At 38.8% G+C, this 24,642-nt stretch overlaps 1 protein-coding gene across 2 annotated transcripts in view; it reads left to right on the top strand.

The window, feature by feature from the left end:
* Window positions 1-24,642, top strand: part of mad1l1 (mitotic arrest deficient 1 like 1) — a 162,965-nt gene that overhangs the window by 24,280 nt on the left and 114,043 nt on the right. For both annotated transcript variants that reach the window (XM_030145717.1, XM_030145709.1), the window contains exons 10-12: window positions 5,567-5,653; window positions 6,383-6,527; window positions 22,561-22,701. In XM_030145717.1, coding sequence (XP_030001577.1) covers window positions 5,567-5,653; window positions 6,383-6,527; window positions 22,561-22,701 — 373 coding nt within the window. The remainder of the gene's footprint in view (window positions 1-5,566; window positions 5,654-6,382; window positions 6,528-22,560; window positions 22,702-24,642) is intronic.

Genomic DNA, 24,642 nt, shown 5'->3' with positions numbered 1-24,642 from the left:
ATCTGTAGGGGTTGAAATGTTTGTTATGTTGAGCTTCTGACCACACCAGTCATCATGTCAGAAGACACTGCAGAACTGTTACTACTGCAGGTTAGTTAGAGCCCAGGCAGAAGTTTGAGCTGAGATGTAAAGAGAGAACAGCATGAAGGTTTTGGACTGTTCTATTGTTATTCAGACGGGATTAGTTTTACATAGGTATATGGGGTAAAGTAATAATTGCCAGAGATTTTAATCCCGTCCGAATGTGCTACATCAGCTAGGCTTGTGCTAGCCTATCGCCACATCGCCATTGGCGATGCGTTTTCCTGGTTGGCGAAATTGTTTTCAACCCGTGTAGCCACAGTGGTGAAAGTATTTTTTAGTAAAATCAACCATCTTACATCTCTGATCGTAAATGTCCGAGCGATAACCAAGGAAAATAACTAATGCAGTCTCTACTACTGAAGAGCGCTGCCGAGAGCAATCGAACTCATCCGAATGTTTCTGATTTTTTTACGAATTCACACTGCACACGTCACTTGTGGGAGAGGGGTACAGAGCGGTGCAGACTGCCACCAGCAGAAGTGAAAACGAAACTTATCACTCATTTCTCTACCTGCTGAAGCTTTGCTTTTAAACCTTACCAGTAAAAACGCTGCAATATTACTATCACATTAGTGTTACCTCTGTCGTCTCCATGTTTGTTATTACTGACTTTCTTCTTCTTCTCAAAAAACTTTACTCTTCTTTGTGGTATTTGTCCAGTATGGTTAATTCAGAGTGGTGCCCCCTGGTGGATTAATTGATAAACGCTCATTCCAACACATTAAATGTCAGTAGCAGCACTTCATTACAGTCAGACTAATGACAACGACAATAAAGCACATTTACAAAAGGAACTAAGAACTGGAATGGGATTACAGTCTAGCCTGGGCAGGAGTGCTTTCTAGTCTAAATAAAATAATTTCAAGAGTCCATATCTGTCCATATTTAATTACCAAATGACTTTATGATAAATCATGTCTCACTGGTAAATTTATTGTATATTGAATCTCATATTGAATCTCATGAACATCAGTGGTCAGAATAATTGTATTGATAAGTCTATCATTTATTGTTTTGTTATACATTAGATTAGAAATAAAAATAGTTGAGATGAAAATGTTGACTTAAGATAATTTTTTATGATTTTTTTTTGTATGAAACTGAAGCCAGATTGAACGTATTTTTAAGCTCAAAGTGCAGCAGAATGCAGGAAAAAGACTGCATTTTCCCCAAAATTTCCTGAGGGAGCTAGGCTCATCGCCACTGTCTGCTACGTGCCCTGCTGCAGGGACCCAGACTGGCTGTTGTTTTTTGTGGCTACACTCATTTCTACTAATGTAGCCACAGTAGCTGTATCTTTCATCTTCCTAGCGCAAGCACAGGTCAGTCATCATTACTGCACAATGTCAGTAAAGTTTACTGCGATTTTTACTTTCTGTAAAAGGGTCCGAGAAAATGGCTAACAATTCAGAAGCAAAGGAAGGTCGAAAGCACTGGTTAGAGACATGAGACTTCTGATTGCTTTAGGTTAGCTAAGCAACACAGCAGGGCTATGTGGCTAATAACAAAGATGTTAGTAGCTTAATCATTTGGTTGATGGACAATATTTATATTGCGCAAATGGATTTACTCCTCCCACTTGTTGTTTTACTGATATTTCTTATCCCATGTGAACTGGCCATTAATATTACTGACATCCTGTGGTAAAGTGACATTACACCGCGGGCCTATGTAAAACCAATCCAGTCCAAATAGTGCGAAAGGATGCGCAGATCTAGATGCATTACTCATGAGTCCTAGTCTGGGGTGGATTTGCTGTCACCCTGTTTTAGGGAAGATTCAGTAACCTGGATGGGGGGAAGGGGCAGGGTGGGATTGAAGGCACTTACACAAGTAGATTAAACTCCTCTCTACTTTCTTTTTACCCCCTTTAGTTCGCTTTCCTTTTATTTTTTAATATAGTGATTATTGTTATATAATTATTGTCATAATTTTTGTGACATGTGCATGTTATTTATGTTTTATCTGTATGCTCACAGTCCAGCACATTAAATCTGCATATGAAGTAACTTCCAGCACAGTATGAGCCACCGTTTTTATAGCATAGTATACTGTGACATGATTTGATTCAACACTTAGACTTTATGGGATTCAAAGTGTCTTCTTGTGTTGCATAATGCAATTCAGTATCATACAGATACAGTCGTGGAAAAAATTATTAGACCACCCTTGTTTTGTTCATTTTCTTCTTCATTTTAATGCCTGGTACAACTAAAGGTGCATTTGTTTGGACAAATATAATGATCACAACAAAAATAGTTCGTAAGAGTTTAATTTCAGAGCTGATATCTAGCCATTTTCCATATTTTCTTGATAATAACTAAAATCACTTCAGTTCTTACAAAAATAGCTGTGGCATTGTACTGCCAAAAACAGTGCTTTTAGGCATTCCATGTTTTCTTTTTTTGTCTATTTTAGTCACATGATACACACAGGAGTTAGTTCTGGATTGCATAACCATTGTTTTTGATGACTTTTCATGGTCTTATAATTTTGTCTGCGATTGTAGGTTGATCAGATTTTTTTTCATTAAACTAATAAAATGCAATTGTATTTTTCTCTGGCACTTCAACTCTGCACTTTTTAAAAAATTTTTTTACCTTTGACATCTGAAAAAATGACACTCTTACAAACAGGCCTTTTCACCAATCAGACAACTCTTTAAACTAGTTAGACTTTATATAACATGCCTCAGCTTTAGGCTGTATTTAGACCTGGCATTACTGTGTGCCCTGAGTGATCCAGTCACAAACATGCAGCTTTAATGCCAAGTGTGAACATGCTCAAGGCACATTGAGAATGGACTGAGACCAGATTCAGATGTGGCCTGTGCTCTTTTTGGTGTTAAAGAAGTGAAAAGGAAAATCTTGGAATGGAAGGTCTGACTGTCTGCTGATGTTTATAATGTTGGAAACTCAGTGTTTTAAAGATGATTGAAATTCTCAACAAGTCCAGTGTTGTCTCCATGTCCCCAGTCACTAGTGATCCCTGGAGATACTTCTAGAGACTCATCCTAACGTCAGGTGTGAACGAATGCATTTCGAGCCGGTCACTCTTTACCGGATCAAGACAAATGTTAATGCTTGGTCTGAACAGGACCTGAAGCTTTGGATAGGAGAGGAGAAAACATTTAATTTCATGGTAAATACAAAACTGTTGAACTGGATTTTACTTTTATTCTTATGAAAATATGTTAGAAACAGTGTATGGCTGTCTCATCTCAAAGTGTGTCCAGGATGTACTTTTTGAATCTTTATACCTGTGAATGTTACAAACATAATAGAAAAACTGTCTCCCTGTATTGATCCCTTTCATTGTGTGTAACTGTAGGGTCTGATCAAGCTGTAACACATGGACACATTTTGTGTTCAACAGTCTCTGTCATGTAAACAGAGTAACTTATATGCATGTATTATATGTATTTGAGTAGGTATTTATAAGCACTTTAACATTATGTTGAACAAAATTTGAGGACATGAAAGTTTTAGGTGAAAAATGTCACCTAAACATTTTAGATATTATGTTCAACTATGCTGAAAAGAAATTTTGGATTAAAATATTGAATAGTCTCTGTTTTATTGACATGAGAATGTGGTAACATGTGGACAGGTTGCCATAGTAACACATGGACGACTCTTTACCATTGTATGCATCACCCAAAATGCATCAAAAGATCATTACTTTCTGAAAGTTTCACTAAATATCTGAATTAAAAGTAACTTGAAAATTAAAAATTGGTATTTTTGTGGTAACACGTGGACAGGGCCTTTTAAGCAACTCACAAATGTTCAAACTCATAAATATCAGTAATATTCTGAAAATAATGAAAATCTAATACTTGAAACTTAACTATCATCTACATAATCAACAGATTGAATACATTTTGAAATTTTTTAGATAAAATTTTTAGCGACAGGTTCGAGCTGTGGCTATGGCATAAAAAGTACAATCAATAAAATTGGTTGTAACTTTTTTTCTACAAGTGGTATTTGAAAAAAGATAACCGTTCCATAAAATAGAGATCTTTAGTTAAAAAATGAGCCCACTTGATCAGACCCTGTAGCCACTTTTACACAGAGATCCCGGAAAACAAAGGTAAGATGGTGATCCCACCTTTTTTCCACCATTGACCAATTTTCACAGCCAAGCCAAAGGAGTAACAGAGGTGAGACAGGCTGGACTTTTACACAGTTGAAATGTTATTTTAATTTGGATGGTTGAATTCTTGGGTTTAATCACGTTAGTCAGTATTGGTCAGGATTCTTTTGTGTCACTAGATTTTCTTTGTTTCACTGATCAGTTGTAAATTTCTTAGGATAAGCTTGTTTAGATAGGAACCATCTGTCTAAACAAGAGTTAATTAGGTTCTGTTCTTCTAGATACAAGTCTGAACAAACACATTCACACACATAGTGTTGTCAAATATAGGTGATAAGGGTAAACTGATTGTTGCATAAGTTTACTTAGAGTTAAGGCCGCACATCTGTTTAGATAGATAACGCTAAGTTAAAGACCAACCCACAAGGGGTTGAGCCCATAGTTTGAAAATCAAGTTACAAGGACTGTGAAAGTGATGTACATGGCGATGTTCGGGGTCCATTTTCCCCACTTGAGGTGTGGATCCTCAGCTGAGTTATATTTTGTTTGTGATCAGATCAAGCCAGTAATAAATTTATAAAAATGAAACTGAAAAGAATCTAGACTTATTCTTGGAGCTTCCAACAAAAGAACACGCTTACACAGTGGACCTGCATTCCAGAATCAAAGGGGCGGTGATGCATTGCAGCGTATAGTGTGATGTATAACTTGTACGTCGAAAATACCCCATGCAGAGTCAGCCCGTCTTTCACCGTTCCACATATGTTAGCATGGATAGAGTCCTCTGCCTGAAGTGACAGCAGCTCGCAGATTTTGGCATCTCTCCAGTTTGACATCTTTCTGGTCACGTTGATGGGTTTGTTTACTGTACAGGGCCCACACGCATTTTTAAATCCCCCTGGTGTCTCTGTCGCACTCGCAATTCGTCATCAAAACGTCACATCTTGGTTGTAGAACGAGGTGTTCCTTTTACATACTAGAGCCGTGACAGAGGTGGGACCAAATGATCCCACCATTTCGTGTCCACAGACGTCATTCCGGAATAAAGGTGAAATATTCCCGGAACAGAAGTGCTGTATAAAAGGGGCTAGTGTCTGTCAGTAGTGTTGTAGGTGTTTGACCGGCGTTTAGCCCGATGTCCTTCCTTTGTGCATTTTTCTGCTGCTCATGTCATTTTATTTCCCCGCTCCCCAACTGCCAATCTGACAAAAGAATATGGAAACACTGTTGACTCCATCCATACTCCATCTTTTTTTTTTTTTTTTTTTTTTTTTTAAGCTCTCAGTCTTATTGATTCTTTTTTGTCTTTCATAGTGGAGTGTGTGCTGAGTGATTGTCCGTACACTTGTGTGCACTGACTGTTGTGTGTACTGTCTGTCTGCAGGAAACCGGAGGATCTGTCCAGGGAGGTGATTCAGATCCAGCAGAGAGAAATCACACTGAAAGAGCAGAACTACACACTCAACAGCCGGTAACGCACACTTTCCCACTTACACAAAATCCCTGCATATGCCTTCAGACCTTTTCCTCTCGTTCTGTCTGCCTGCATGCTTCTCTCCCCCATGTATCTATTAGAGCGTATCTCTGAGAAGTCCTTAATTGTCACAAAGTTAATTAAACTGGTCCTGATTCTGATAGCACTCCTGACAGTAACCACTGGTGTGTGTGAATGCGTGTGAGAGAAAGAGAGAGATTTGAGTGAGAGAGAAGGAATTCACTAATTAAACTTGTCCTGTTTAGGCAGAGGTGATGTCTTATGGGAGTTGTGCACGCATGCTCTGCTGTAGTCGAGTAACAGCTCAGTCCAGCTATGAAAGCTTTCATTAACGAAGCATCTCGCTCTGCTCAGCGTATTGAGCTCATTATGAAATATTAAAAACAGCAGAATAGAAGAGAGGTGGGTGAAGGAGGGAATGGAGAGGGAAGCGCGGTGTAATTGTTCTCCAGTTTAATTATTGTCCTATTGATCAGGCCTGGCTCAAATCACTGCAAATGACAGCTGCATAGAAATGACTTGGTGTCACTCACGTAACATGTCCGTTGTGGAGTATTATACTAAATCAACTATGAAGAAGTCGTGTCCTATTGCCTGGACGTTCAGCACTAATCGCACTGTTTCCCTTTTCCTCTGCCCTGTGTCTCCCATCTTATTAACCCACACACACACACTCCACCTATTCATTTGTCCTGGTCTGTCAAGTGTGAGGAGCACGGAGCGGTTGCTGTCTGAACTCAACTCAGAGCTGTCTCAGCAGCACAGCAAGACTCTGGAGGAGCAGAAGAAAAGGGAGGCGCAGGACTCTTTGGTTCGACGACTGCAGAAGAGAGTTCTGTTGTTAACCAAGGTATGGCCAAGTCATACAGTCCATGAAAAGGAGTGGGGGTAGTGCCACCATGGCACCACTTGTGGGTTTGAGAAGACCAAATCAGGCAGATATCTCTGTGGTGTCTTTTTGTATCCATACACAACATCAGCGCAACGATACAATTTATCAACAGCAATGTTAAAGGTTAAGGGAAACTCATTTTATTGTCCCCCTGAGGGAATTCTGTCTCTGCATTTTACCCATCCTATACGCACAGCACCTAGCATCAGCACTTAGAACAGTGAGCTCCCATTGAAGGCACTTGGAGACCAACTCCAGATCTGCATCAGTACCTCGGTCAAAGGCACTGTCAGGAAAATGAACCTATATGAACCAGAGAAATAAGGCAAACTCAACACAGAAAGGCCCCATGGTTAGCAGTGTTTTTTAAGGAGTTTTGAAGTAACACGGGGTCCCCCTAAAGTCAAGAAACGTTATTGTCTGTAACAACTGTCGGAAAATCTCTATCTCGGTAATACTCGAACATTTGTTGACAAGCCATTGATGCCGGTAAACTTCCTTAGGCGAGACAGGAGACATACTGATAAAAATTTACTAGGGTCCTCCTCAGTGAGACATGATTAAAGTCATACAATATAAAGTTCGGAGCCTTTGGTGAGATAGTCTGCAATCTCTGAACAACATCAAATACAGTGCAGGAGGCAGAATTGGTGTGAAAGTGAAACTTAAGAAAGATGCATTACTAATTCCTCAAAGTTTCCCACTCTTGTGAAGGTCATTTACCTTTTCCATACCTCCTGAAAATTCGCAAACTTTAATTTGAGGGGGCAGGATGTTTGTTTTTTCTGGTTCTCTGGGGGTTTGAACTGCCCCCCCCCCCCCCCCAGAACTGGAGAGGGAACTCCCGAGGCAGGTAAAAATGACACCGACAACAGTTGAATGTCTGCTGTACAGATTTGTTCTCTGATAATAAGAGAGCTACAGTATTGTTCATTAATATACAGACATTCCCCACCTCCCTGGGTTTTACCCATTACTTCAGAATTGCGGTCCGAAGCCATCAATGGCAAGATCAGAGTTGTGGTCCGGTTCGGTGAGCCATCCCTCTGTAAAAGCTATGACACAACAGTCCTTAAAATCCTTTTGGAAGTGAATGTTCCTCTGCAGCTCGTGTCCTTTATTCCATAAAAAGGAACGTAAAAGCCACTGTCACTGCCGGTCGCTGCGTGCGTATGCGCCCATCAATTACATGACGTATCAATGATGTATACCATAAAGCAATTAAATTTTGTAGTTTTTTGTGTTGGGGTCAGGACCCCAACCCAAAAGTTGCATAGTGGTAGTGCAGGCGATACAGACACTCTGGAGTAGGGCTGCACGATTTTGGCAAAAAAAAAAATCCCGATTTTTTTCCTCTAAAAATTCGATTTTCGATTTTGATTTCGATTTTTGGGTAAAACTACAAAAGACAACAGAAGTCAGCATGTCGTTTTCGTGAGCAGCCAACAATGCAAGGCACTGCTCTGACCTCAAATCTGTGATGGTATCACGTGATGAACCGAAAGAAGTTTATTTTTTCTTAATTAAATCTTTATTGAATGAAGTAGAGTATACAAACAATGTATACAACAAGAAAATAACATAAGTTTGCCAGGGGGATTACACTATAATACAATGTCCAAATCAGAGCAAATACTTATGTTTTTTATACCTTTTTTATACCTGCCTTTTTGTTTCCAGATTTATCTAACAGCTTTTAAATAAAGTTCAACATCTTTCAAAAAATAAATAATATTTGGTTTTGTGTTACAGAACTTACATTTGTGAATGAAAAATTTAGCAAGTAAGAGGACTAAATTAATTATTAAAAACAAATATTTATTTATTTATTTATGTATTTATTTATTTATTAATTAATTATTATTATTATTATTATTATTTAAAAAAAAATTCTGGGTATCTGGGCCCACAGAAGTGATACCAATATAAGTCAGTGACAGGCTTCAGTCGTGCGTGTGTGCGTGGACCACGTTAATATGAGTGATCCACATGCGGTTCTATTTAAATTGGGGGATCTGCGTGGAACAGACCAACCCAGGACACGCTGGAGGGATTCTGTCTGTGGAGCTGGTGGATGTGTTTGGGCACAGGGCTGTCTGGGCTCCTCTGTTGAGGCTGATGACCCCGAGACCCGGACCCGGATCGGAAGAAGACAGTATGGTTCGGATCCAGGACAACGGAAGATGAATGATCTGCATGCAGTTCTATTTCAGTTGCGGGATCCGTGCGTGAAGCCACGGCTTACATTGCTATAAGTACTGCGGGCTCATTAACACATTTAAAGTCCGGTCATTACACGGACTTCTGTGACAGACCGCTGTCACTGATAGAAGGAAGAGCCTACGGGAGCCCGCAAGCGCGCGGCACGCAGACACGAGAGGGATGAAATCGATTTTACGATTTCCCTTTTTTAAAAATTGTCCTAATTCAAAAATCCGATTTCGATTTAAAATCGATTAATCGTGCAGCCCTACTCTGGAGTGATAATGAAAGTGTAATTGAACCTATTGTGAGTTATTGTACCACCAAAATGACCTGGAAAATATAGTTTGAAGGCTGAAAAAGTCTGTTGTGTTACTCTAAGGACTGTGAGCAAAACAAACTGGACCAAATATTTATATAATGTTGAACAATAGTGACCAAAACTCCTTTTTTTTTAACCAGGCTGTGAAGTTGTAAAGATTCATGAACATTTAATGTTACTCACTGCTGGAACCTACCTCAAATGGTCATTTCAGGAACTGTAGGTTTTGACACTGCCATTGGTTTAATTTTTCAGTCAGGAAGTTGTCAGTTTGTAATAATCCTACAAGCAAGCTGCACAAAAGCACAGATACATCCATATCATTCACACTGTCACTACACAACCCTACCATCAACTGAGGCCAGAAGTTGTTATATTAAACAGAAAAAGAAAAGTGAACACAATTGGCACTTAAATCTTAAGACCAGACCTGAGTGCTGGGTCTCCCCAGTGCCCTCTCTCCCTCCTGTCGGCCGAAGAGTCTCGGTCGAAGAACAGTCACGTGACTCATCTATCAGTTTGTTTTGCTCTGCAGTTCCTGACTAGACCTCCCTGTGTTATTGATTTCTCAGTGTGTGTAATTCCCTAGGTCAACATGCTCAGTCTCCAAACACACAAATCACAACCAAGCAAATACACACCCACCACCACTAATAGAGGGCTAAAGGCATGCTGGGAAAACGACTCGAGACCAGGCTCAGCCAGCTTCACTTAACGAAGCATTCAGAATGCTGGAATAATTATTGATTATTATTCAGTCACAGTGCATTTTATAAACAGTCTATTTACAGTCAATAAAAGTGGTGTTTTTAAAATATCGACCTATTCATTTAGTTCAGGTTGGGTTTACTGAATATTTGGTTCTGGCTGACTGAAGCCTGCTTTAAAGTGCTATGAAACTGAATGTCTCTTTTTTTTTTTTTTTTTTGTTAGTCTGAGAAGGTGGTATAACTAAGTAGTGTTATGTTGAGAGTCCAAAGTGCTTAAATAGAAAATAACTGGACTATCTGTCTTTGTTTTTTTGTGGATGTTTTATCACTGATCCAAGAGGCTTAATCCAAACAAAGAGTAAAAGGAGAAGTCGTTCCTTATGTGGTCTTGGCTGGAGAAAATGTACGATTTTCGAGAGATCAGGGTGTCCGTGGCTCCTTAAAAACTCTTAAACGTGAATGTCCTAAATTAAAGCATTATTCATCCTCAAAATCGATAATTAATCCAAAAATCTTGCACTCAAAGATCTTTAAAAAAAACACAATAATTGATAGTTATATTTGCTTTGGAAATCATTGTGAAGAATATGTCAGATTTGTAATCAGTGTTTTTAGCATTTTTAGCATTTAGCATCGTTCGTGGTTGGAGGGGTTCAGGTATGAGCTTCAGCAGATTTTTCACACTGCGTACTCAAGTGCGTACTGTACCTAGATATGATCACACCTTTCCCGCAGATGTTGCATTCACAAGCATGTACCGCAGCCCATGCCCGAGTATGAGTGGGTGTTACAGGGCGGAAACATGACAGTGTCGGTGTGGAAGGATTTCTGTCGCTATCCAACAAGCGCAGAAGTCAGAAGAAGACAAACCCTTATGTCATCAACCGAGCGACTGTTCTCTTCATTTGTCTACAATGGCAGCAATACTTGTCTATCTGTTAGTCTGTTTGAGGCAACGTGAAGAAGAGCGACCTTTGTTGTCCCTGATGTGGCACAGTGGTTCGGTCGATAAGGCGAGCCCGTGTTGCACAGATCCGAGGCTTTTTCAGGAGATAACAGGAGCACCATCTATGGTCTCGTGGTGATTAGGTCCCGTCTGTTCTCGGGCACGGATCGCTTTCACACAGGAACGTACCATACTGGAGTCCACACAGTCCGTACCCAGGACTACCTTCTCAGCTGGACTCAGGTATGGTACTCGCATATGGAACATTTGCATTCACATTGATAAAATTAAGCGAATGTTGGGGTCAAACGTACTCGGATACAGACTCAGGTACACAGTGTGAGAACGCCCTTAACCCTTTCATGCATGAATTATGAGAAATTTAGTCGAGTTTTTTTTTAGTGTTTTTATTCCTCCTTTGGCATGAAAAAAACAATGAGATTAAGGTTTTTTTTTCATAGATTTACAAATTTGTCCACTCAGCTACACCATGAATTTTATTCTTGAAGCAAAGAAACATGTATTTAAAACCCAATATCTTAAAGTGATATGAAAACAATGAAACAATGAAATAAAAACATATTTAATGCTGCTAAACTGATGTTTTCTCACATTTTAACATATTCTAATACTAGCTATTACTCACTTCATGGAGATAATATGCAAAAAAAACAACAACAACCTTTTTGTTTAAAAAAAAACAAACAAACAACAACTGTTATTTACAGTCTAACAATTAACAATTGATTTACACTCAAACATGTTAGTGTAGATCAGGTTTATCAAGAACAGCAAAGTTACAGCGATGGTCTGAATATCAGTGTTTGGGATGATGCATAAGTGTCCACTGTGTTGGCTGATATGGAACTAAAACAACAAAATCTAAAAATATAATATGCATATAAAATATACACGAGAACAGCTGTAGAATAGCTGTCCACTGGAGTAACCATTATGAATGAAAGTAGCATAAAACTTCATGAAGAAATGGAGATGCAACATTTGCTGAATTCAAACATGGTCAAGGCAATTTATTTATTTATTTATTTTGTACAAGAACAAATCAAACTTTAGGACTAACAACGAAACAAATTGTGCAGGTGAGATCGGAAAACCCCGTGGGTAGGGCTGCACGATTTTGGAAAAAAAAAAAAATCCCGATTTTTTCCTCTAAAAACTCGATTTTCGATTTCTATTTCAATTTTTGGGTATAACTAGAAAAGACAACAGAAGTCAGCATGTCGTTTTCGTGAGCAGTCCACAATGCAAGCCACTGCTCTGACCTCAAAGCTGTGATGGGATCACGTGATGAACCCACAGTTTTGTTTTGTTTTTTCTCTTCATTAAATCTTTAAAATGAAGTAGAGTACACAAACAATGTATACAACAAGAAAATAACATAAGTTTGTCAGGGGGAATACACTATAATAAAAAGTCCAAATCAGAGCAAATACTTACGTTTTTTATAGCCTTTTTGTTTCCACATTTATCCAACAGCTTTAAATAAAGTTCAACATCTTACAAAATATAAATAATATTTGGTTTTGTGTTAAAGAACTTACATTTGTGAATGAAAAATTAGGCAAGTAAGAGGACTAAATTAATTATTTAAAAAAAAAAGTTTTTTTTTTTTTCCCCCTTTTTGGGGTACCTGGGCCCACAGCAGTGATACCAGTGTCAGTCAGTGACAGGCATCAGTCGTGCGTGCGTGGACCACGTAATATGAGTGAGCCACATGCGGTTCTATTTAAACTGAGGGATCCGTGCGTGGAACAGACCGACCCAGGACACACTGGAGGGATTCTATCTGTGGAGCTGGGGGATGTGTGTGGGCACAGGGCTGTGTGGGCTCCTCTGCTGAGGCTGCTGACCCCGAGACCCAGACCCGGTTCGGAAGAAGACAGTACGGTACTGATCCGGGACAACGGAAGATGAGTGATCCCCATCTCGCTATATTTCAATTGCAGGATCCCTGCGTGAAGCCACGGCTTATATTGCTATAAGTACTGCGGGTTCATTAACAGATTTAACGTCCGTGGTCATTACACGGACTTCTGTGACAGACCGCTGTCACAGGAAGAGCCTACGGTAGCCCGCGAGCGCGCGGAGGCGCGCGGCCCGGAGGCAGAAGAAAGATGAAATCGATTTTACGATTTCCCTTTTTTAAAAATCGTCCTAATTAAAAAATCCGATTTCGATTTAAAATCGATTAATCGTGCAGCCCTACCCGTGGGGCTTATAAAATTAATCTCACCTCATTATAGCATTAGCTTAAAGAAAGACAATAGGAATAAAACAATAATATACAAAGTACAACAAAAATATAAACAGAGAATAAAAGAAATAAGTATGAGGCCCATTGTACTGTTATTTATGCGAATGTAAGGTCTTAAATTGGATCAAAGACACCTTGAAAACTGTATGAAAAAGTCATATATTGCCTCCTGTAACCTGTAGATAATCTGGAAATACAAAATTCCAGTGCACTTCAGACTGAATACACCTGAACACAAGCTGAGCAATGTATACAGTCGCGGAAAAAATTCTTAGACCATCAAAAATCATCAAAAACAATGGTTATGCAATCAAGTACTAACTCCTGTATGTATCATGTGACTAAAACAGACAGAAAAGAAAACATGGAATGCCTAAAAGCACTGTTTTTGGCAGTATAATGCCATAGATATTGATGTAAGAACTGAAGAGATTTTAGTTATTATCAAGAAAATATGGAAAATGGCTAGATATCAGCTCTGAAATTAAACTCTTATGACCTATTTTTGTTGTTATTATTTTTGTCCAAACAAATGTACCTTTAGTTGTACCAGACATTAAAATGAACAAGAAATTGAAGAAAAAAAGGATGGTCTAATAATTTTTTCCGCGACTGTATGAACAGCAATTATTGCACAGGTGTGTCTGTAAATAAATGCATCGAGAACACTATCCAGCTCTTCAACAAGTACCTGGCGAAGTGCAGGAGAGTCAGTTCCGGAGGTCAGGGCTACAAATCCATCAAATGGAGAAAGAACATATGCGCAATCCACACCTTTTACTCAGAGAAGACAGACGGACAGAAAGAGGAGAGAAGTCATCTACGTTTAACAGAGCAGTCCTGACATCCCTCCACAGGCAGTTCCACACCTATTCACACCTTGATTCAGTCGACTGAATAATGAGCGCCAGTGACCCCATAGGTATCAACAGCTCCACAGAAGGTAAATACCTGTATCTTCACACCAGTGAGTCACAGTTGGTAAAGCTTAGTGAATGAGAGGGAGAACACTTTCAAAAATCAAAAACTAGTCCGGTTTCCTCACTCATAAAACTAGTGACACTGATTCTGAAATTCTGGGCTGATACAGTGTTAAAATACTGTCATGTTGTTATACAGGGTTCCCCCGGGGTCTTTAAAAACTCTTAAATGTCTTTAATTTATAATCTGCTTTTAATACCTTAAAAATTCTTTAAAAGGTATTAAATTTGATATCATAGGTCTTAAGTTATGTTGCCATAAACTCGTTTACTGTATTATGTTTAAAGTGTGTATGTTAAATGTCTGAGCTGCAAAGAAAGTTACGTTAGTAGAATCAGTTCCACCCATTCCAACAACTTATATTGACATTAGGAACCAATTATTCTTAACTTTGCAGCCCCCAGTGAGGAATGATCACAGAATTCAGTGATCATTCAGTTCTGTAAACGGCATGTATGTAATACTCAAGCTCTGCTGATGTAAATAAATACATTTTCGTAAATTGTAGGAGTCACAAATTTTTGCCAGTATGGCTGTGAAATGGGCATTAAATTCTGTTCAAAGTAGTCTTAAAAAGTCTGAAATTTAACTTGTACAAACCTGTAGGAACCATGCTATATGTGGAGTAATTCCCCTTAAAATGACCTGCCCTATTTTGGCAAACACAGAGATCTTGTGATAATTTCAGTCCTGTGTGAATCGCCATCTGTGTAATTTGGATCAATGGAACCACCACCGGGACACGACGGGAGAACCGGGTCTGGCTGTGATCACACACTAACAAGGTCGGTCTGGTTCTAATTGTGGCCCGGTTCCACTCAGCCCATTAACATTCCCCTTGGACCCCCCCTCCCCTTTCTCCTCGCAGTAACACGGTGACAAACCGTTCTGTGTAGACTCCGATCAGACGGATCTGAGTTAAGTGGATCCGGAATAGAACGGCAATGAGTCACAATAAATCGTCAGGCTCAGTTCTGTGTCAAAGTCTTATGCTGGGTTCACATGCTACCGGGAATAGTCAAATTCACTAAACCCTCATGTTCAGTCCTGTGTCAAAGTCCACATTGATGTCAATACAAAACAAAATGAGGGCCCTTCTATTTCTTCCTAATCTGTGTGTTTCACCAGTAAGATTAGTTAAGTCATGTGAATGTGATGAAGTCATACAGTAATGATGTAAAGCTCCTTCAAACACATATGTAAGGTAACTATGAATGCATTTTTTTCTGTTACTTTTGATTTCAATACAAAAAAAAAAATGAAGGCCATTTTATTTTTTCTAATCTGTGTGTTATACCAGTAAATTTAGCTCAGCTCCCCATTTGATCAACTCTACTGCTTCTAGAACCCGTGGGTCAACGCTCTTGTCCAGTGCTTTTTAACCTTGGGGTTGGGACTCCACGTGAGGTCGCCTGGAATTCAAATGGGGTCGTCTGAAATGTCCAGTAATTGATTTAAAAAAAAAACAAAACTTACTGATTAAAAAAAATATATGGTGAGTTGAGAGAGATAATCCCAATACATAAAAGACATGACAAACTGTGAGGCTGAAACTGAAGCACTGTGGTACTGTTTATCTTTCAAATGTTCATTGTGGTCGGTTTCAGATGCTGCAGCTCTTTCATAATTCACAGTTTGAGTTCTTGTTTGTTCAGTATTAATTGTCAGCCTTGTAAATCCAAGCTGGACTGACTGTACATATCCTGACCAAGGAAAATAAAATTCTCACTTTGTGCAGTAACCTACACCTGGCTTTTCTGCCTCCGTCCATAATAATATACATTATATAGCCTAAATGTTGTCTAAAATTAATGTTTAGTTGCAACATAGTATAGCAAACTATTACATGATCAAAAACAAATTAATTCTAGCAAAAAAAAAAAAAAAAAGTCTCCGTTTTGAATGTCTGGGTTCGCCAGAAATTTGTGATGTTAAAATGGGGTCATGAGCCAAAAAACGTTGGGAACCACTGGTCTAGTCTATTTTTTTTTCTATTTTTTTTCCTTTTTTTTTTTTTTTGTCTTGTCCCGCATCATAACAGCAGAATGGTGGTCTGGCTGCCTTGTTGCGCTGAACAAATTTGCTTTGCCAAGGGGAACTTCATCAAGTATATGAGGCTCCCCTTGATATTCCATTGTGCTAGTCTATTTATATTGTATAGGAAAAAAGAAACAAACCACTGATGTTTTTTTGTTTTTTTTATCTTTATTTTTTTCAAATTTTTTGGCAGTTATTTTTTTCGGGACATATAATATATGCATATCACCCAGATATCCATCACTGATCTTCAGGTCCAATCATTCAATGTTTATTACCGTTTCGACAACAATAACATAACAAAACAATAAAATTTCATATCACTACTCAAAACTCACCTGTTCAGACTTTGTTCTCTTTGTTGTTTTTGTTTTATTTGTGAAGTGTCTTTGAGTGTCCAAAAAAAATGCTATATAACTGTGATGAATTATTATTATTATTATTACCTCCGCCAAGGAGGTTATGTTTTTGCCAACGTTGGTTTGTCTGTCTATCTGTCGGCGCGCAGGATAACTCAAAAAGTTATAGACGGATTTGGATGAAAATTTCAGGAAATGTTGATACTGGCACAAGGAACAAATGATTCAATTTTGGTGGTGATCGGGGGGGCACTCATCTGTCTTGGCGGAGGTCTGCACTCTGAGTGCTTTTCTAGTTATGATTATTGTTATTCATTCATTCATTCATTTTCTGAACCCGCTTTATCCTCACTAGGGTCACGGGGGTCGCTTGGAGCCTATCCCAGCTACATAGGGGCGAAGGCGGGGTACACCCTGGACAAGTCGCCAGTTCATCGCAGGGCTGATTATTGTTATTATTATTATTATTATTACTATTATTATTATTACCATTATTATTATTATTATTATAAAGCACCCTAATTAACACTCAATTTCCTAACCAAGATGCAGCACACTGTAAGACCTCACATTTCTGAAGCAGGCTGTTGACTGCCGGGCTGTTTTTAGATGAGAATTGACTATAACGATCAAAATTGTTGTCAATCAGTTGTGTATCAGCTGTAGTGATCAGCTGTTTCCCCTGTGGCGAACTCTCCAACAACACACTCGCTCACAAATTGGTGATGGTGGAGTGCTTTACCCAGATGCACCTTGACAGCTGTTCAAGGAGAACACATTTCTCTCAGACCTCTGGATGCCTCAGGTTCCTCCGTCAGTTTCAGAGATATGAATCCTCCTCTTTAGGCCACTTCGGTGTCTCCTATACGTCTGGCAGCCTAAACGTCCTCTATTCTCCTGTGAGTTTTGCGGGACTGAGCCACTGGTCCATTAGAGGCTCAGTCACATCTTCACACACCAGATAAAACAGTTGACATAAAAGCAATTTTTAAAGAGCAGATGCTGAAAAGAGTAATAATCGTTTTATCTGTCGCTCCTCCTGCTTTCTGTTTGTTTGTGTGTTCTTTAAAATGAGAGTTTTTATCAGAGAAGAGCCGACAGATTTTTGATTTAGATTATGGGAATTTCATTGCACATTAATAGACAGTACATACCCAACGGGCCTGCCATTTAGGATTGGCAGCAAATAACACACACAGACACACACACCCCTACACAAGCGTGGTGACCTCTAAACAGATTTCTACTGTTCCGTATTTACTTCTGACCAATGTGTCTTCCCTTTCCGAGGTTCTCTCAGGATGTATTAGGCAGTTGTGTTAACGCTAGCATGACAAATGATGAGCGCTTTGGCAGCAAAACAAATAAAGTTGAATCAAGCTTGATTTCGCTTATAGCGTTTTTAAATGAACCTGACTCAGTGCTTTTTTTTAAATGGATTATGTTGATTTTCATCTGGCTAATCACAGGCTGAATCTGATTAGGGTAATCACGGTTTGTTTTCAGATACTAGACTTGGAGCTAATCTGACAGAGCGACTGCAGCCCCATTATTCATGAAATTTCATATCCAGGAACATCAAGGTGCACTGCTTAGTGACATGCAGTCATCCCAATACACTCATCTGTGTTCTGTGCTGCTAATACTCATTACTTGATTTGAGTCTAAATTTCACACGCTTTCCCCAGTTTAGCCACTTTAATAATAGCCTATTGAGCTTTTAATGACCCTCAAAAATTCACGAATGGCCTTGAGCAGCCTGGCAGCTTGTGAAGTGTTTAATAAAAGCCTGGCTGACACAAAACACTGCCCGCTTGGCTTTATAATGCAAACAGGAGCAGCAGTAATGAAATGAGGGGAGGAGGCACATCATTTGAACAGACCTGTTGACGTTGCCTTTGTGAGAATAAAGGGCTATAAACAGATCCCTCTCATTCATGTTATACACTTGTACTGTACTTAGTGTTGGGAAGCGTCCTTTATAGACCCGTAGAGCTGTCATATCCAGTTGCCAAATTGTAGTTACCGCCGTGAAATGACAAATAATTGCAATCACCATTGTAATTCTCTTGTTTTGGTCATTTTATGATCCTGATTTAGTTTAGGCCTGACAATAGTTTATTTATATGCAGCAAATTTAATGAAAAATAAGTCATTTATTGGCAGCAAGCACAGGAACACAAATGGGTGCTTCTATGAAACTGGGTTCATTACCTCTGTCAAGGAACGGTGGAGGTTATGTATTCATCGGGGTTTGTCTGTTAGCAAGATAATTTAAAAAATTATGGACAGATTTGGGTGAAATTTTCAGGAAATGATAATACTGGCACAAGGAACAAATGATAAAATTTTGGTGGTGATCACCCCGGGTGGAGGGGGGGGGTTGATGAAATTCATCAAGGGGTCCATTTTGACGATGCTTGATATTACTGTTTTGCGTAACTCTTTAAGTGCCAGACAGTTAAGGGGCTAATAAGCCTTAAAAGTGCCACAGAATTTGGCCGTTTTTCAGTATTTCGTGTCGTTTTTATAATATTTGAAGAATCCTTCAGGAAACCGCTCGGTAACATTCGACCGATTGCTATTTATATTCAAAACGCACCAGACGCAGCCGATTCATTATTGATCGTAATTTGCATAATTTATAATAATAATAATAATAATAATAATAATAATAATAATAATCTTTATTTATATAGCACTTTTCATACATTAAAAACTGTAGCACAAAGTGCTTTACATATCAGTTTAAAAATCAGTACCGCCCCCCACCCACCCACTCACCCGCACACACACACACACACACACACACACACACACACACATATACATGCAAACCCACAAGCTCACACATACTTAAGAAGACTGACTGAGCACGGGTAGACCAGAACAAAAATGTACAAGTAAAAGTAAAACATCAATTTAGGAGGCGCTGTCTCAGGGAGCCGTCCGCATCAGGATGCAGCCGCCGACCCCGGCGACCAGGCACCAGCAACACAGCCCCGCATCCCAACTAGTGGGAGAGGGCCAACTGGGACCCCCACCCACCAGAAAGGAGCGGACCCCAGTGAGAGAAGGCGCCACAGCCCCCGGAGTCCACAGCCGCCCCCCGGCATGGAGGGCTCCCTCTGATGAAACACCGGAGAATAAGAAACATTAAAAAGATATAAAAATATTATTCGGTCGCGTGACCTCAAATTCCTGTCTGCTTGGTCTCAAAAGGGGGACACAGAAAGAACGTCATCGAAATGTGAGAAAGAAATGGGGGTGGATGGTTTGTTTGTACACAAATGTGGCGTGTTCTCCAAAGCCGATCTGATCGGCCCGTGGCACTTTACAGGTTGTTTTCGTAAAGCCGATTTAATCGGCCCATGGCACTGAAAGTGTTAAGCAACTGAGTCATGCATCACTGAACATGGTCCAAAATGATTTTTTTAGACATGACAAGTGGTGTCAGGCACAACAAACCCCGCCCCTCGCATGTATTGTAGCTTATTTTGCCATCAGTCCAGCTGATGTCATCATGTATATGCATGTGGTGATGTCAGCATATCAGTTGCCTCTATATATGTTCCAAGTTTGAAGTAAATTGAAACAAAGTTGATGTTTTTATAGACATTTAAAATTTCGCCCATTATAAGTAAATGGGAGAAAAAAAGATTTTAAAAAATTTTACTTTGACCTTTTTTTTCCCTAAAGGTAACAACATCTATTGTGGATCACTGGCAATCTATAAACCCAATTTGGTATGAATTCAACCAATAGTTTTGCTTCTACAGTGTTAACACATAAACCAACCAAACCAAAAACAATACCTCTTGCCTCCCCTTTGAGGAGGCAGGGTAATTATGCATTTTACTGAGCCAGACACACTTATTTTTGTAAGAACTCCAAAATGGACAAAACAGATAGGATACCAGAACATGTCCTTCAACTTGTTATTGATTCTTGATAGTACATACCGGTGAGATACAAAACCATTGGTCCTATTTTGTAGGGTTAGGTTTAGCCTGATAGATTGGACACACTACATTTGGGACATTTTGAACCTCACGTAATGTGTATATGATACTCTGTAGGAGACACGCTTTCTAGAAAAACATGAAATACTATGCTATTCAGTGAAGAGTTACCGTAGTGATATTGTTTTACGGCAGAGATTTTCCATATTGAGAAAACATCAGGGTGACTTAGGTTAATACTCAAGGAGGAGACTGTTAGTAAAACAGCTGGAACTGGCAAAAACGGTATTAAACTGCATGCTCTAACACAGTGGTTCCCAACCTTTTTTGGGCTTGTGACCCTATTTTAATATCTCAAATTTCTAGCCACCCCAGACATTCAAAACTTAGACTTTTTTTTTTTTTGCTAAAATTTATTTGTTTTTGATCATGTAATAGTTTGCTATAATATGTTGCAAATAAACATTAATTTTAGACGACATTTAGGCTATATAGTGAATATTATTATGGACGGAGGCAGAAAAGCCAGGTATAGATTACTGCACAAAGTGAGAATTTTATTTTCCTTGGTCAGGATATGTACTGTCAGTCCAGCTTGGATTTACAAGGCTGACAATTAATACTGAACAAACAGTAACTCAAACTATGAATTATGAAAGAGCTGCAGCATCTGAAACCGACCACAATGAACATTTGAAAGATAAACTATACCACAGTGCTTCAGTTTCAGCTTCACAGTTTGTCATGTATTTAATGGATTGGGACTGTCTCTCTCAACTCACCATGTATATATATTTTTTTTATTAGAAAGTTTTTTTTGTGTTTTGTGTTTTTTTTTAATCAATTACTGGAAATTTCAGGTGACCCCATTTGAATTTCAGGCGACCCCAGGTGGAGTCCTGACCCCAAGGTTAAAAAACACTGCTCCACCAAAAATAGTGGACTTCCTGTTGTGTATGGGTGTCAGAGGCTTTTTAGTGCAGTCATGCTCAGGTCTTGAACTTCTCTCGTGTACAAATTTTTCTGAGTTGTCAATTACATTTAGCCGACAAAAATGCTATTATTTTGGTGTAAGAATAATGAGCCTTACAGTTTCTAAAGATCTTTACATGGGGCAGTGTACTTTTAGATTTTTGCTAATTGAAAATATTATTAAAAAAAACAAGTGTTTATTTTATGTGTAATATATTTCTTCCCATTTTTTTCTTAAGTTACTCAAAGTTGACCCTTGAAATGCACGACTGGTTAAAGTACACCCAACTTTTTTCTCTCTTTTTTTTTTTTTTTTTTTACTCTGTCCCAGTACTTGTTTTTCTTGCCCCATCAACCACACTGATGTACACAACGCCCTTTTGACAGTTAATTTCTAACAGGCAGTACAGATGACTGATTTCTCTTTAGATTGGTTGTAGTTGGGGTTTTTTTTGAAACCACACCAAGAAGTTCTGCCTGTTTGTGTGTCAGTGTTCATTTCATAAATCAAGTAACACCGAGCGTACAGACGTGTTGCCAAGTGACAGGATTGTGAGCTGTTTGTCAGTTTGAGTGACACTTGTGAAGAACTTGTCTCGAGAAGCCTTTTATCTTCACTGCTTTAAATGAGGAACTGCTCACTGTGCTGTTCTTATTTATTTATTTTCTGGACTGAGTACAGTGAAGAGGATATGTCTTTCACTCCTGTATTAAAGAGAGCAACTGCATCTAAACTTTTGAAATGATCTGTTAGGAGAAATGAGGTAACATAGTGTTATATGCTTCATTTGCAAAGACGTTTCTGTCATGACTCTGATTTTATTTTTTGATTTATTTCTTTAAACGTTGTTGACAGAGACGCAGCTTTTGATTTGATTATTACGTGAGAAGAAGTGCTGATGAGCCCAACCATAACCCTGAGCTTCTTAAGTATCTTTTGTCACTGCTAGGATATGGGAGAAGCAGTTGATTCATACTTTGTTCATCATTTACAAAAGCATTTTCCTGTCACGTTCACACATGAAAAATAAGCCCAAAAGTAATATAGATGAATCAGAAACGGCATCAAAAAGCTTTGATATTCTCTTTATTTATTTATGCACATGCAGAAAAACATTACAGATCTGACACATTCTCTTAATGTTAGCACTCAATTCCTTCTTAACCACACAGAAATGTTGTTTTACATGGTGTAAGGCTACTCTGATGTGCGGTTGTGTTTCAGGAGCGTGATGGAATGCGTTCCATTCTAGAGTCGTACGACAGCGAGCTGGCGTCCACCGAGTACTCACCTCAACTCAACAAGCGAGTCCGAGAAGCTGAAGACATGCTGCAGAAAATACAGAGCCACAACGTGGAGATGGAGGTATGTGCCCAAAAACACATACCACAGGGATTCTTTTCAGGGGGCGAGAGTACGAGGGGGGGGGGGGGGGGCTGAAAAGTTCATAGTCTGACTAAGAAGGAGTTCTTCCACAGCAATGAAACTTGGCATACATTAAATTCAACCTCTCCTGGTACTGATTGCATGGTTTCCTTCCAGATAAACCCACACTGGATAAATAATTTAGGACTTTGAAAAGTAGTACCAGAGACATTTTGTGAACCATCCGTGGCACTGTGGTCTTGTCAAATGTCTGCAGAAAAAGGGGTTAGCCCCCAAGGACATTCATGCTGACATGGTTGCTTTAGGGGAGGATGCTCCAGCTTTATCAACTGTGCAAAACTGGGAAGCTGGATTCAAGAAGGGTAGGGAGAACAAAGGAGGGGTGAAAAGCAAGCATTTTCATGAAATGTCTGTAGTACTACTTTTCAAAGTCCTAAATTATTTATCCAGTGTGGGTTTATCTGAAAGGAAACCATGCAGTTAGTTTCAGGAATGGTTGAATTTAATGTATGCCAAGTTTCATTGTTGTGCAACAACTCCTTCTTAGTCAGGCTATGAACTTTTCAGCCCCCCCCCTTGTAAATAAGTTGAATTTCATCCCGCTCCTTTTCAAATATGTTTTTATTTTTTAGTTTTTTTATGTTCAATATTTTAATTGTTTATCAAAACCACCTAGTAGCTTACAGAAATACAAAGAAGAAATGAAATTAATAAATACAAAAGAAAAAGAAGATTGTTTTTCTTGTTGTATTGTTTTTAAATGTTGATACTCGAATCAATCAATCAGTCAATTGTATCCCATATGAACAAATGTGAGCACGACCAGACTGACTTAAAAAACACACCTTAAAGTTGGTTAAGAGTTTAGCAGAGCTCAGTTTTGGGAAGAATCTGGTTATGAAATGCATATCATCATTTAAGGATTTGCAGATCAATATACCATAATACTGACCAAGACCAGACATGAGGGGGCTTCAAAAAGGTGGTGGAAAAAGAACACAGCTTTGACATGGTTTAAATGGCCTTCAGTTTTACACAGATGGACTTCAAGGCTGGTATGAACGCTTGCAGAAGTGTATTGACCTCGATGGAGCATATATTGAAAAATAAACATTATTAAACCGTTTTTTTCCAACCATCCTTTTTCCACTAGCTTTCTGAACCCCCTTGTGTATGTATTTGAATGTGTATAGGCTTCTACAACTTTTAAAGGAGTGATATGTTGCTTTTTTAAATGGAATTTTGCATTTTAAAACATTTCCCTGTGGTCTACGTAAACTGTAAATGCTATGCTTGGGTCTGAATTCTTCCTTAACCCTTAGGGGTCTGAGCCCATTTTGGCTGTTTTTGAGTACTTTTGATTTTGCCTTTATATACTATATAAAGAAATGTTTATTATACCCATGTTTGGTATTGTTTTTTCAGCACAACGTCAGCTATATCATCTGCCTGTTACTTTTTTACTTTAACCTAATATTTCAACATAAAAGGACAAAAAATACAAAAAATATAAAATCCGAGTTGAAAAATTTATGTAATTTATTGCATAAATTACACAAAGATGCATAACAAACCTTTTTAAAGACTTTAAAAGTGAGTATTGGTTCCAAGTGTTAGGTATAGAAAATCAAAATTGTAATAAATTAAAAGTATACTCAAATATTTGACATAAAAGCATATCTTTATATAGATATTTTCTCCAGTTTTCTCACCCCCACCTCCGGTCCTCTCGGTTTCTGCATCCGGTTGAGATGGAGCTCATTCTCACCCTTACCTGCTATGCTAATGCAGTCTGTGGTTTAGAATCCGCAGATTCTGCCAGTTTTTTCCGTTTTGAAAAAGGAAGTAAAATGTTAATTAAGAATTGTTCATGTTTTTTAAAACGCACAGTAATGCAAAATAAATATCCCATTACCTTAG

This window comes from Sphaeramia orbicularis, chromosome 1 (genome assembly GCF_902148855.1).
Source record: "Sphaeramia orbicularis chromosome 1, fSphaOr1.1, whole genome shotgun sequence".
Taxonomy (NCBI): Eukaryota; Metazoa; Chordata; class Actinopteri; order Kurtiformes; family Apogonidae; genus Sphaeramia; species Sphaeramia orbicularis.
The sequence above is the reverse complement of the archived record's forward strand: the minus strand, read 5'-3'. Positions and strand labels throughout refer to the sequence as shown.